The sequence below is a fragment of the Rhinolophus sinicus genome, chromosome 17 (genome assembly GCF_057876585.1).
Source record: "Rhinolophus sinicus isolate RSI-liver-muscle chromosome 17, RSI-T2T, whole genome shotgun sequence".
Taxonomy (NCBI): domain Eukaryota; kingdom Metazoa; phylum Chordata; class Mammalia; order Chiroptera; family Rhinolophidae; genus Rhinolophus; species Rhinolophus sinicus.
Window position 1 is genome coordinate 163081906 of NC_142517.1, and position 14213 is coordinate 163096118.

General features: G+C 35.3%; 1 protein-coding gene across 1 annotated transcript in view; it reads right to left on the reverse strand.

Annotated features, from left to right (window-relative positions):
* The window catches only part of CHN1 (chimerin 1), a 175851-nt gene that overhangs the window by 64950 nt on the left and 96688 nt on the right, over positions 1-14213 (reverse strand). Inside the window, exon 7 of the mRNA XM_019727475.3 lies at positions 8947-9235. Coding sequence (XP_019583034.1) covers positions 8947-9235 — 289 coding nt within the window. The remainder of the gene's footprint in view (positions 1-8946; positions 9236-14213) is intronic.

The window sequence follows — 14213 nt, forward strand, 5'->3', positions numbered from 1 at the left end:
AATATGAGCTGAGAAATTTTACATCTAAAATCATATATGGGAGGTGGGTACTTGAGACAAGAAGATGATGTTTTTATAACAAATAAAAAGAGAAAAGATAAAGATAAGGTGTGCTCCAGTTAGAATGGCTATCATCAGCAAGAGAAATAATAACAAGTGTTGGAGAGGCTGTGAGAAAAAGGAACCCTCATACACTGTTGGTGGGAATGCAGATTGGTGCAGCCGCTATGGAAGGCAGTGTGGAGGTTCCTCAAAAAACTGAGAATAGAATTACCATATGATCCAGCAATCCCTCTCCTGGGTATCTACCCAAAAAATCTGAAAACATTTATCCATAAAGATACATGAGCTCCAATATTCACTGCAGCTTTATTTATGATGGGTGGTATATATACACAATGGAATACTATTCGGCCATAAGAAAAGATGATATAGTACCATTTGTGACAACATGGATGGGTCTTGAGATTATTATACTAAGTGAAATAAGTCAGACAGAAAAAGTCAAGAACCATATGATTTCACTGATATGTGGTATATAAAACTGAAAACAACAAAGGAACAAGACAAACAAATGAAGAAACAAAAACTCATAGACACAGAAGATAGTTTAGTGGTTACCAGAGCGTAGGGTGAGGGGTGGGGTGGTAGATGAGGGTAAAAAGGATTAAATATATGGTGATGGAAAGAGAACTGACTCTGGGTGGTGAACACACAACATGATATATAGATGATGTATTACAGAATTGTACACCTGAAATCTATGTTACTTTACTAACAATTGTCACCCCAATAATTAATTTTAAAAAAGAAGATAAGGTGTGCTACAAATGTAGGAAGAAATTAAAACATTAAATAGGATGTCACCTGTCATATTAACACTAAAAAAATTCTTGTCCTGACAGAAATTTAATCAGGTTGCCCCAAGGTGGGGGGTAGCAGCAAGATTTTCTACAAAAGGGTATGAGGGAATTTTCTAGAGTAATGAAATGTTCCATATTTTGATTGGAGTGATAGTTATACAGGTGTATACATTTGTCAAAGCTCACCAAACTGTACGTTTTACTACATGAAAATTATACCTCAACATAGTGGACATAAAAAATTCTTAGAAAATTAGCCTACCTACAGAGACATGGGCTCATTTGTAGTTTTCCCATTATATTAAAAAACAGAACTTTCTCAAGGGACAGGAGACTACAGTGTTTCAATGAACTTGGGCAGCAGCCCAAAGTCATTCTAAAGTTATTAAGCAAACTATACCCAGAACAGAGATCCCTTCCTGCGGAGTGGGTGAAAGGAAGAGAGGTGTAAATTTTTTAAGAATGTGCTAAACCATCTGCAGCTTGTATAAAAGCTTCTGCTTTAGAAGGGAAATTTTTTGGTAAAGGTGATGTTTTATCAAACTTTGCGGGTAATTACAAGCTGCAGTAACTTAGACATTTTCAAGGAAAATGTTGTATAAGATGTAAAACTGAATAATGTAAATTGGGTCATCAGCAAACCTATAGCATTTAGTGAATTTTCACTGAATGGTGAGGAAGTAGAGGGTAATAGGGCTAATTCATTCAAGTTACTGAACAAACCACAGTGAAAATAATGTAGCAGCACACTAAAAGGAAACACAAACAAGGGCACGATTTGCAGCTATTCTAGATGTCTATAATTTCTCATTGAAATAATCTAATTATTGCAGTAAAATGCTCAGATTTGAAAATGTTTGACCAGTTTTAGTAACCTGAAGGAGACCCAAGAAGAGTTATGGGCTGACTTATGAAGACATAAAAACAATGAACTTCTCGTAACTTGAGTAAGGAAAGGCTCAGGGCATGGCTACGACGTACCAGTTTCTGAGAGATCTAAATACTAGAGGGAAGGAGAAATGATTCCAAACATAAAGGGGAAATATGATGGAGCAACAGCATAAGATGAAAAGTACAGATCCAAATCACTGAGCACGAGATCTAATGAAAGGATTTACTGAAAACTGGAGAGCTGATTCTTTAGAATTGCCCACAAAGGTAGATTATGAGCAACACAGAAAAGCCAGATTATTGCTTGACAGTCTTGACTTGCTTTGGACCCCAAAATGCTATCACTCTCCTAAAGCCACCAGAATTGATTTCTATTTCACAAAGTGATGAGGATCTTGCCACCAATGGTTATTTCCTCAACAAAACCCTAAAGACTCTGAAATAGCAATTGTGAAGGAATTTCTAATAGCTTCCTTTTCCAATCCTCAAAACAGTAATTTAAGAGTTATTTTATTTGTTTAATTGGCCCACATACAGAAATCTTTCAAAACTGCAGCTGGCTTGGAAAATTACAATTTGGTCTTCTCTTGGCCTGGTTCTTTGGAGCTGAGGAACTAATATTTATCTTTCATCTTCCTCTTTCCATCTGGTTTTTCCTAATAGCTTTCAAGTACTAATCCTTTCTGTGCGTGATAAGCTGGAAGGACATGAGATTCACACAAATATTGGGTTGGTACAAAAGTAATTGCGGTTTAAAAGGTTAAAAATAATTGCAAAAACCGCAATACCTTTTGCACCAACCTAATAATTTCCGGAGCCCAATTTGAGTTTTCTTTAATCATTTTACAAGCATGAGATTCTCTGGTGGGCTTCAGATCGTCACAACATACAACTAACAACCAGTTTGGAGAGACGCCATTCCACCATCTTGGCTTCTTTGAACATAACCCTGAGGAGGTGCATCTAACCACCACCATCACAAACTATTTCATGTGACAAAGACAATTTTTCTCAGATGTTTTACCTATGGAATGATAAACTGAGGAATGGCCCTCCTTACCTCACAGGGACTTTCTATGGATTCTGAGTTCTTCAAGGAAAAAATGTAGAGTAACAAATCAAGTTGAATTACTATACTGTTTTTTCCTCGATCTCAGGACGGATTTATAGTAGGGCCTTGGATTTGGCTGAATTCATAAAATACATTCATTTATTTGTTCGTTTAGTCAACAACTGTGTATATACAACTCAAAGTGATGAATCAGGAGTGAAACAATATTAAGGGATGAAAACCTTGAAACTGAGGAGGAATGCTGGAAAGTCATATTAATTTTTAATCCATGATTCTGGAAAAATTAGTGTTCTTATCTATGAAAGTGTTCTCTGTGATCCACTGGGCTATCATAGCAGCAAACTCAAATCAGAGTAAATGAAACTTAATATTTATCGAACTCTTATAATACTATACAGATGATATAGGCAGCTTGCCTCTTGCTATCCAAAATTCCTAAGTATTAATTAAATAAGATACAAATAATGAAAACTTCAAAGTATAAGTTCTTCGAGGAAGGCCTTTTAATTTGTACATCTTTTACTCCTTTCAGGGCTTACCCTGTTCCATTACAAATAGGAGACATACAACAAGTGCTTAATTAAATGCAATTAATTTTGATTGGAGATGAGTTAATTCATGGAGACTGAAGAACAATTGGGGATGATATTTCCGCAGTGCTTTTAACTTCTTTATGTTCCAAGATAAGTTTTGAGCAACAAGAATTCATTTAGATAGCTAGATCATGAAAGATTATTTAGAAAATAGTGTGAAGATATTACGGCAAAGAAAGGAGAGGGTTTACCCAGCAGGAGTAAAGAGAACAGGCAGACTTAGAAGTCAGGAGAAATTTGAGAAGTCCTAATGGGCTCAACAAGGAGTGCAAGTTCAACAGAAGTTCACTGACAGGCAAAGAAGCCGAGGGCCCTACCTGTCTTACTTTCAAGAAAAGTAGAGTTAAAAGATTGATCAATACTGAAACGCAAATTTCACAGCAAAGAAACATATTTTAGCCTTAAAAGTCATTAATACATTATTTGGCAAAGACAAACGCTTCCTGACTGGACACAATTAGAGGTACCACAGTATTAAAAGAGAAAGTACTTTCTGGATGGAGCAATTATTAGTCTTCGCATTTTATTTTGTGAACTCAGAGGGCAGTTCAAGCACTGAAAGGAGGGATCCTGAAGAGAAACTGGAACATGCTGTTTCTAGTAAAGGCTGGGAGAACAGTCCTCGGTAGGACAGTATCCAAGAATGGGTGCCTGGTCGGGGATCACTCTGATTCCGAAGTAAAATAATGGGTCCCGTACCACCACATTTACAAGGAGTCCACATTACACAGTTTATTTAATACTCATAACCACCAGTGCAATGGCATCCATAGTTCTCATGTTGGAGACGGGGGCAAACTGGAGCCCCAGGGAGGTTAAAGACTTGCTCAAGACCACAAAGACTAATATGTACTTATACTCCAACCATGTAGGCTTTTTAAAAAAAAAATTCTACTTGATTTCTTAAGAAGGATGTTTACAGAGAAGGACAAACCCACTACTGGAAGTTCTGTATAGAAGCTGTAGTCTTCCTCATAAATTACTAAATTGGCTTTTCAATGCAAGTAAGCGACCTTGGGCACATCTGGCAGTTCTCTAAAAGCCTGTTCATCCTGACAATTGGTCTTAACCTTGAACAAGGCACAGTGGAAATCTGAGCATGTAAACTGGACAAGAGGACAGAGAGATGGATGTGGAAAAGGCAGGTCCAGGAAGAAGAACAGAAGAGCACGGTTTGGGGAGGAATAGGAAGGAGAAAAAAAGATAGGACCCAAAGAATGAGAAAGCACAAAATCAAGAAGTGAATCAGTCTTCTGCACATTGCTTCATGCCACCCACTCCTCTGGGATTGCTACTTTTATAAGATAAAGTTTAAGTATAGACTTCCTGCTGATTTCTACATGAGATTATATGGATGCAGATAATGTGATACATTTTTTGAAGCAAAGTAAAAACATTTAGAAGAGTTGCTGTGAGAGAGACTAAAACAATTAGCAGAGCACACTACCTGTGCTCCTTTTACTATTTCAGGGGACAAAGACTCCTGTCATTTATGGAGGTATCCAGTACTAATGACAGTTTTTGGCAGGGCCCCAATTCCATTTCAACTTTAAATATCACAAGGCTTTTCAATATGTATGTAATCTGGTGATCCCCAAAGATGTCTTTAAAAATATGGAATTTAAATGTAAAATAAATTCCTTAAGAATAAATTAATATGACAATATACCAATTATTGCATTCATTCTAAACTTACAGGGGAAAAAAAAAATATATATATATATATATATATATATATATACACACAGAGACACACAGAGGTAATTTAGCTTGGTGAAGTTCCATAAAATCACCAAATTGGTTTTGCACATCCTTTTGCCAAAGAGGTCATCCTTACATGGGAGACATGTTTGGAGCTGAGACAAATCCAAAAGTAAAGAGCTTCTGGCTAGATTCAGAGACCTGACTCATAGTATAATTTCTGAAATGCAAATTATATATTTTATTTGACAGTTTATATTATTAGCAGCTATACAAGACATTTTCTAAAGCATGGTTTTTGAGGATTTAAAATTACATTGTTAATAAGTGTAAAATTATCATAAAAATTATTGTATTCAGCCATTGGTCCAGTATCTGTTGAAACAAACAAGGATTGCACTCCTTCACTACTTGGAAGAAGAAACTATTCAAATACAGTTCCAAGATAAATTTTTAAAAAGTAACTAATAAAAGTTGGGCTCTTGGCCAGTCTGGACTATTAAATCTAGGCTATTTTAAAAGAGAAGAAAGTCTGGCTTTTCAACATGCTACAATTTTATGATTAAATGTCTCAACTTTTTTTAATATTTCTAATTGATATTTCAAGCTGAGGTAGCAACTTAAATATTAGGTTGGTGCAAAACTAATTGCAGTTTAAAAGGTTAAAAATTGCAAAAACCGCAATTACTTTTGCACTAACCTTATAGCTAATAAGAAAAATGACAGATATCACTTGGAAAAAAAAAAATTTTCCCCCTCACAACAGGCCACCAGATTTCCTAGGAACAGCTAAGAATTTTCAGGATTCCTTTCCTGTGGCAAAAAAACTTTATAGTTATAAAACCATCTTGCCAACCTTCCATAAAAGCTCAGATGCTCAACTTACACCTTAAGGACTGAAAAACATGGAATTCTCATCCTTCCATTTTAGAACAAGAAAAAGACCTTAAGAGATCATCTGGTTCAAAATTCTCCAAAGTGGGTTTTATGAAACATTATTTTCCTAAAATTTCCTGAATAGTGGCGGGCTGATTCATATAAGTTTGGGAGCACTTTTGAGAGTCATAATACACATGCAGTCATTAATGAAGCTGAGAAGCCTACAGAAAAGAAATAGTTAAGTTTTTTAAGAAACCTAATTTTATCCAACCTATTTGAAAACAGAACCCTTTTTTCAGTTACGTATTTGTTAAAATCCTAAAAAATTAATATTTTATAGGTAACTCCTGGTCTTACATATGAAGAAACTGAAGTCCACAGAGGCTAAGGGATTATGTCAAGGCCATACCTTGAGATAGTTGGTGGATAAGCTAAAAACAGATCTCTCCTTTCAAGACTCTACTTCAGTGCTCTCTAGTACTGCATTGTCTCTTTCCTACAACACCTATACTCCTTAAAGTATCACAGACTATAAGAACCACGTCTTGGACAAAACTCTTCTATTACAGGTGGGAAAATACAGTCTCAGAGAAATGAAGCAGTGTGCCCAAAGTGACACATAAAATCAATACCTGTTCGGCTAGAACCGAGCTCTTATTTCCAACAAACACTGGCATCTTTTCTACAACAGCATACTAACTCCTGCATAGCCAACACTTTTGCCTCTGAGGAAAAGGAGTCATGGATAAGAGAGACTTTAGCTATTTAGGACCCAGTAAAATACTTATTAAACCATACTTGTGTCAATAGGTATTTTAAATTAGTTAAATATGATTGTCTTTACTTACAAATGTCATCCACTGTGACAGGGAATCAATGTTTCAAGCTGTTGAACAGGTCATCATCCCTGTCCTGTTGGATGACACCTGTAAATAAAATAAATCTATTTTTGAGTAAGTAGATTTTAAGACAACTAGATTTAAGATGCATGCAGTTTATGGCAAAGAGTGATTTTTTAAATGATTCCTAGTTATGTACTGCTGCAGAAAGATTTCCCAGCGACAGCTATTTCACTCTATGTAACTATCACTGGCCATCAGCACAACAGAATCCAGGTAATGTGACATGTAATGTTGACAGAATTCATAGGGACTCATGAACACTAGAGCTAAAAGGGTCCTCTAGGTATTATGTACCTCAGACTCTTGCCTCTGTGGATAATATTTTTACTTTGTAGGATGGACGACCGAAGTCCTGGGAAGTTAAATGACTAGCCCAGTGTTAAATAGCTAAGCTCCATTAGCTCAAGTTTTTTGATGATGAAAAGTATACAGAGAACACATTCACTCACATAGGTTATCATTAGGCTGATCAACTTCAAAAGACTCACACATATATATTTAAAAAATATTTCACAAATGTTCACTTAGAATATTCAAGCACATCTGCATAAAGTGTAATACCAGTGTTAGATATTTAAATACAAGCATTATTGGAAAATGCCACAAATGGAAAATAACCCAAAGTAAGAAAATGGGAACTAGAGAGTGGAAAGGACATTAACTACAGCATGCATTTAGGACTCTAAATTCTGGTTAGTTCCAAAAAAGGTTTGTGGTTCCTAACAAATATGAGTATATAAAAAAACATTTTTTACAAATTTTCTACAGTCTATAATTTAAGATGTTGGTTTCTCTGTAGCCACAAAATGCTACTCTAAGTAATACCTGCCAGAAACTAAAATTTGGACTGAACAATAAACATTTTAAAATTTCCATTCTGTACCCAAATACTCCAAGATAACAGGACGTATTTTCGGATGCTGCCTTGAGGTAATATGGCTGTTATGATGATAACATTATCACCAAACTCATATTGAGTGCTTTACTATGTGCCAAGCACGGTGTGACTGTTTTATACTTACTATCTCATTCAATCCACTCTCACACCAACTTGATTATTATTACAATTTTACATACAAGAATATCAAAGCACAGAGAAATTAAGTAACTTGCTAAGGTTCACTCAACTGGTAAATGGAAAAATTTGCACACGAATCTATTTGGTGACAGAATCCAGCTCAAACCACTTTACAATACTGCATTTCTTTAATATAGCAACTCAAGATTCTCAAAAATATAAATATAAATTAACACACCTGTAATACCCCCCTCCCCAACTAAATCTCACTCAATATAAAACATCAAGAAACTCACTCTTTTTTTTTGGAGGGGGAGGTGGTGATGAAGGGGAGATGGGACAATTTTCAAAGTAAAACCAACTCAATACCAAGGAGTTAAAATTTCTGATGGTAACCTTAAATATATTACAATTAAAATATGACAAATGAAAACTTAAATTGTCTTTTATAATAAAAGTAAATCTTCCTGATTCAATTATTTCCTAAGAGTTCATAAAGAGATAAATCCTCCTGTTACTCAAGACTGATTGATTCTCAAAATAGTATAATAGTAATTGATAGAGTGAATTTAATCATGTATATTTAAAAATATGGATATATATCATTTTGCTAAAGAACAGAACTATTTATAAGGGCCATTATCTTTTAAGGGAAACAAAAAAGTAATTTTGATAGATAATGCGACTCCTCAGTCTTACGTAATACAGCTATCTTTTCTTGACCATAAGGTAATGCTTCTGAACCAAACCCCTGCACTTTTTCACTAGGGCATTTTCCCAACATATTTTTTAAAAAACTGCTAAACTGATAAAATAGGAAATAATCAGGAGTACAAAAAATATACCTGACATATTTTAACTAAACAAGAATTAGATATATGCAAAGCTTAGAACCACAGAAACTAGACGTTAAGGAAAACATGTCCTTTCAAAGCACTGTGGAGAAGTCAATCTCTTCTGGTAATAATGACTTTTTTATAAGGACCCCAAACAGAAGAAGATAAAGTGTGGTTTCGTGGTAGCTTACCCTTTTCTCTGATACCCCATCCTGGCCTGTAGAATCTTTCTCATCAAGTGTCTCTTTCAGGACTGGCATATGTTTTTGGTATGCTGGCTCTCTGTTTAAGGTTGTGTATCCTATGTGCTCATAAATTGGGTTTATCGTCATCTTGGCAATGTATTCTGCTGCCTTGGTTTCAATATAGAGAGTAATCAATCCATCAGTCACCAGATCGTGGATGGACTCAAAGCGCTTCTCCCCAACAAAGTGCTTTCCATCGTAGTAGAGCCTGAAGTTTCTGGTTTGACTTCCAAATCTGCCTCAATGAAATGGGAAAGATGTTTTTAAGAAAAGTAAGCAAGTGAATTCTTTCTGGAAAAAAAACAAAAATAACAAAAACTATTGCTTTGTGTGTCTTCTTTGTTAAATAAACTGTGGCTAATCTCTGAATCATTGAGAATATAGAAAATTAAACTTTTGAACACAAAGAGTGAACTTGCAACAACTTGGGATAACTAGCCAAAAATATGACTACTCTGGAAGGAAAAATTTGGTGTTATTTATCTTTTTAAGCCACTTCATTATAGAAAAACAGGGGAAAATAAACTTCATATCCTATTACAACACATTCTATATTCAATCAGTTAACTCCATGATATATGAAATTTCTACATTAACATGGTCGCTTCAAGTTCATCAATAAAAATATTCAATGTACTTTAGATCCCAGCATTCACGTCTTTTAATGGGAAAGCTCCATTTAGGGCTCACCTGAGTGTAACGCCAGCAATCATTTAAAGTAGAGCTGATTCCAGAACCTGAGTCATACCATAGGGCAGGATGGTAACAGAAACATACTTTTGCTATTCCTAGCCTCGAGTCAATGACTACTCTTCCCTTTCACTTAGTCCTTCATCTGTGTCTGCTTGTTGAGTGTGGGCAAGAAATGTTTGCATATATATATGGCATATAAGTCATAAACTACTGGTCTCTAGAAATTCTGTTCTCCCTTTTGAGTTATATTTTGGTGACATACTGTAACATCTGGGGAAGAATGGTTTAGTTTTATGATAATTTCAGTATTTTGCTTCCTGTAGCAAACCTCAGAAATGGATCCAAGTTGGCATGCCTAGCATCCGTGTCCTTGCAAGAAAACAAAGGCAAGAACGTGCACTGACTGTCAATGAAAGCTGATGTCAAAAGGCACCAGGGACCAGCCTCGTGGTCTTGCAAAGGTAGCCCTGAGTGAGTTTGATTAAGAACAAAACAAATCAGAAAGGATATATTTAATTTCATTGTTAAAAATACAAAAACACAGGTGAACTAAAATACTAAAATAACACCCCGTTTAATACTAAAACAAAGTGTTTAAATAGAACTGCAAACTTATGCAAAATATTATTCTATTCCGGTACAGGTTTTATTCCAGAAGGACAGGAGTTAGACACTCCTTAAGATTTTACTTTTAATGTGTCCTTGAAAAAAGAAACACACTTTTATAATGCCTGAAGTATCTGTTTCTATACTTCAAATTAGACTTTAATAATTACTTAATCTGGAACCCAACACTCTATCCATATTGGTCCTTTCTCTAAAATAAAATTTATTCATCTTTTGGTTCTTTAAAAGCAATTAAATTTGATTTATACTTAAGTGAACGTGAATGATCCATATAATTCCACTTTCCCATTCTTCCTTTTCCTCTAATGTTAAAGACATATTTCCCTCAAGTAAATTTTCATTATAATGTAAGTCTAAAAAATTGGAAGGTAAAATTTCTACACCAAAGTGAAACATAAAAAGCTTTTTTCAGTTTAACATACTCCCTTATTATTTCCTCTTTGCTAATGTACATTATCTACTATTGAGAAGTAAACATGGAAAGCCACTTTATAATTTTTAAAAGGTTCTTACAACAATTAACACTCATGGCATTGTTGAACATTAAGTCCCTTCATATACCAGTTGCTTTCAGAGGCGTTTCAATGAGGGATTAGACCAGTTTACTCCTGTAGCGGCTTATGATTTTAGAGTAGGCATTTCTACAATGGGTATGGCACTTCAAATGAAGACTATCCAAGCAATGGTGGCAGGCATTTGTCACTCAATTGTCTTCTAAAATCCAATTAGCATAGGAGCACAGGGTGGAAGGAAAGACGGATGAACTGGCCTCACCTGGGTTGGGATGGTCAGATTGAAAGAGTAGAAGTCTAGGGTTAGACTTCCTGGCAATTTACAATGGGGTTGTTTCTAATCCATCCAAGGAGAGGATTTCCTGGCTACTTCTAGGTTTTTGGGTGAAAAAGACTAATTAAGCTTGTCCTTTATTCTTCCCCACAGTGACTTCAAGAGACCCTATGCACGATTCACAATTCTCCTGAGCCCACACTTCAACTCTAGACTTCCAGACCAATCCAACTCCCAGTTTTAAGAAAGCTGATCAGATTACTAAATAAAACTCATAATATAGGTTGGTTAAAACTGAACCTCAAAGGACAAGAATATAAATTTCCGTTTTGGAATTATGATTTTTTAAAGAAAAATCGCATTACTTTTACTAAAGAAACTGTAAGCTTTCTTTGCCTACTACATACTGCCCTCTCTTTTACTTTGGAAGATACATAAAAAACAGCATCATATCAGAAGGATAGAGAGAGTTTGCCCCTTCCTTGATCTGAAAGAAAATTTTAGTGAGGTGGTGAAAGGATGTGTCTATTTTACAAAAAAAGAACCATAAAAGGGAGACGCCAAATCTAAGGGCAAAGAATCCTTCCTTAGAAAAGTTAGCACTCATAGATTGTCATTTATCCAGCAAACATTTAACAAGACACCCAGGAACTATATTAAATATAAGATAGTTCATAATAAAGTTCCTGTTTCCTTGGTAACCTCAACAGGAAATAGACAAATATAAAAACAAGTCAATACAAAGTCAAGGTGAAGTGTTGAATTTTAAAAATTTCATCTTTAGATTGATTTCTTAAAAATGATTATAAAAATGTGTATAATCTTGTTCTTATATAAAGTTACATTTCTAATACAGTAATTCATAAAACCAAGTGAATCCAATATCTCACTCATCCTATGTAAACCCAGAAACTCACTGTATAATAACATCTCAGAGCATATGTACTTAAGCTTACATAAGCTCTCAGAGCTGCCACTTGTGTCCAAATACAAAAGCACCTTGCAGTCTTGAAACAGGGTTTGGCCAGAGGCAGGCAAGTCCTGGGCCCTATGTGTTTAATAGAAAACCTTGGGCTTGGGCATCAGATTAACTTTAAACCCTGGATCTGCCACTTCTTAGCTGCATTATTTTAGGGAAATCATTCTTCAGATTCTGCATCGAGAAAATAGGAATAACATCACCCTACCCCACATGGTTGTGAGAATTCCATAAGAATATTGAAGTCAAAGCTACGTATATAGTAGGTTCAACGAATGGCAGTTCCCTATCTCCTTCTGTTAGCTTATGCCTCCACAGGGAATTGCAGAAAGAGTTACCAAACAATAAACAGAAAAGTTACTCAATAAATATGCATTGAAGGGGGTTGAATAAATAACTGGTAACAATGGTTGTACAGGAACATCTCTGCATTGGTTGATTTTACAGTAAAAAAAAGGCAAGGAGGAGCATTTTGTGAATTTTCCTTCTGGATGAATTTATTTTATTTTAATTTATTTTATTACAATTATTTCTCCTGAATAAGTGTGTACTTCTTGGTTAAACAGAGTGGGACTACAAGAGTGCAAAGAGGAGAGAAGCAAGAAGGGCCTTTCCACTGTGCACTGGGAGTTACGTCTCTGAATTCAAAGGAGAAAGGTCAGTAAATATCCTCATATTGAAAGCAGGATGTTAAATAGATCTAGTGACAACTGCGAAACTCTAGGCTCTGGAGCACTGATTTGTAAAAACTGTTAAAGCTAAACGCTTTTCTCTCCATTTTTATAGGAAAATTTTCTTTTTATCTTTTCTTATATTTATTATCTACTTCTGCCCTTGCTTTTTAATAGCTGTCCATTCTTTGTTGAACACTTTTGAAACCGTACAGGCCCAACTCTCACCTAGATCGAGTTCAACCAGACGAAAATTCATTTTCTCCAAAATGGTACTGTAGTTAACAAACAGAAAAGAAAGATGGGGATAATCTGCTTTGAACTGCTACTGTTGTACATAATTACCACTTTCTAGAAAAAAACGTCTTTTTCTCCAGTGATTCCAGGTTTTGGTTTTCATGGTTTAAAAAACTGTTTAATGCTGTGCCCAGTTGCATTCAAACTGAATTTCAAAATACATAATTCTAGCAGCTAGCTTTAAAAAGTGAACAAAACCCTTAATGCCATCTATTCTATTTTTTAGCGAGTAAATCATATTCATAAAAAATCCAGTCCAGGGGTACAAAGTGATGAAAATATGTATAAAGAATAGCCTTTGGGATTTTACTTTACTTTTTCTAAAACCAAGAATTAGGTCTGACTTGGGCCAAAGAATTTGGAAGTATCTCTTCAAAGGAAAGCTCCAAGCTAACAGATGTTTTTTGTTAACAAATAGAAAACAAAACATATACAACACACTTGTCTAAATTAACAATAAAATGTTAGAACTACTTCCAAAACCAACATGTAAAACAATTTTATTTATAATAAATATATACTTGTGTATGGTTTATCAAAGTCAAAGAAGCTAATCTAATGGTGAAATACAAATATCTCATAAATTCATCTAATCACAAACATACCCTTGGAAGAAAGGTTTAAACTGAGACAATAATTTGATGAGGCATTCACTTAAATACTGAAAAATGAATTTAGATGGATTAACTAAGAAAGGCTAAGGAAGAAAGAACACAGTAATATACAATTTTAAAATACTTGCTAGAATTAAAACTGTTGTTAGGACAGTACTTTCGTCTATCTTGCTATATATAATTTTTGATGGTAAAATGGGCAAAATTATTAAAACGTGAACTCATGATGATACTCCTTGGCAGTATAAATCATCTTCAGGAAGGAAGCAAAGCAGTGCGCCTAACTAAACCTCCAAAAGTGGCCTCAGGCAGCCCTGCGAGGAGGAGCTGATATGGAAGGGTCAGCTGAAGGTCTGTTTAAGAAGCAGCGGGCTGTCTGCCCCCCTCCCTGCACCCTCCCCAATCTTGTCCCCAGTGCCACCCCTTCCCCACTCTGGTGGAAAACTTGTTTTCTGGATAGGATAAAACAAGGAGATTTTGAGCTGAGGAACACCAGACAGAGTTGAGGCAGAGGTACATTCCTGAAAACCAAGTGAAAGTTTTAAA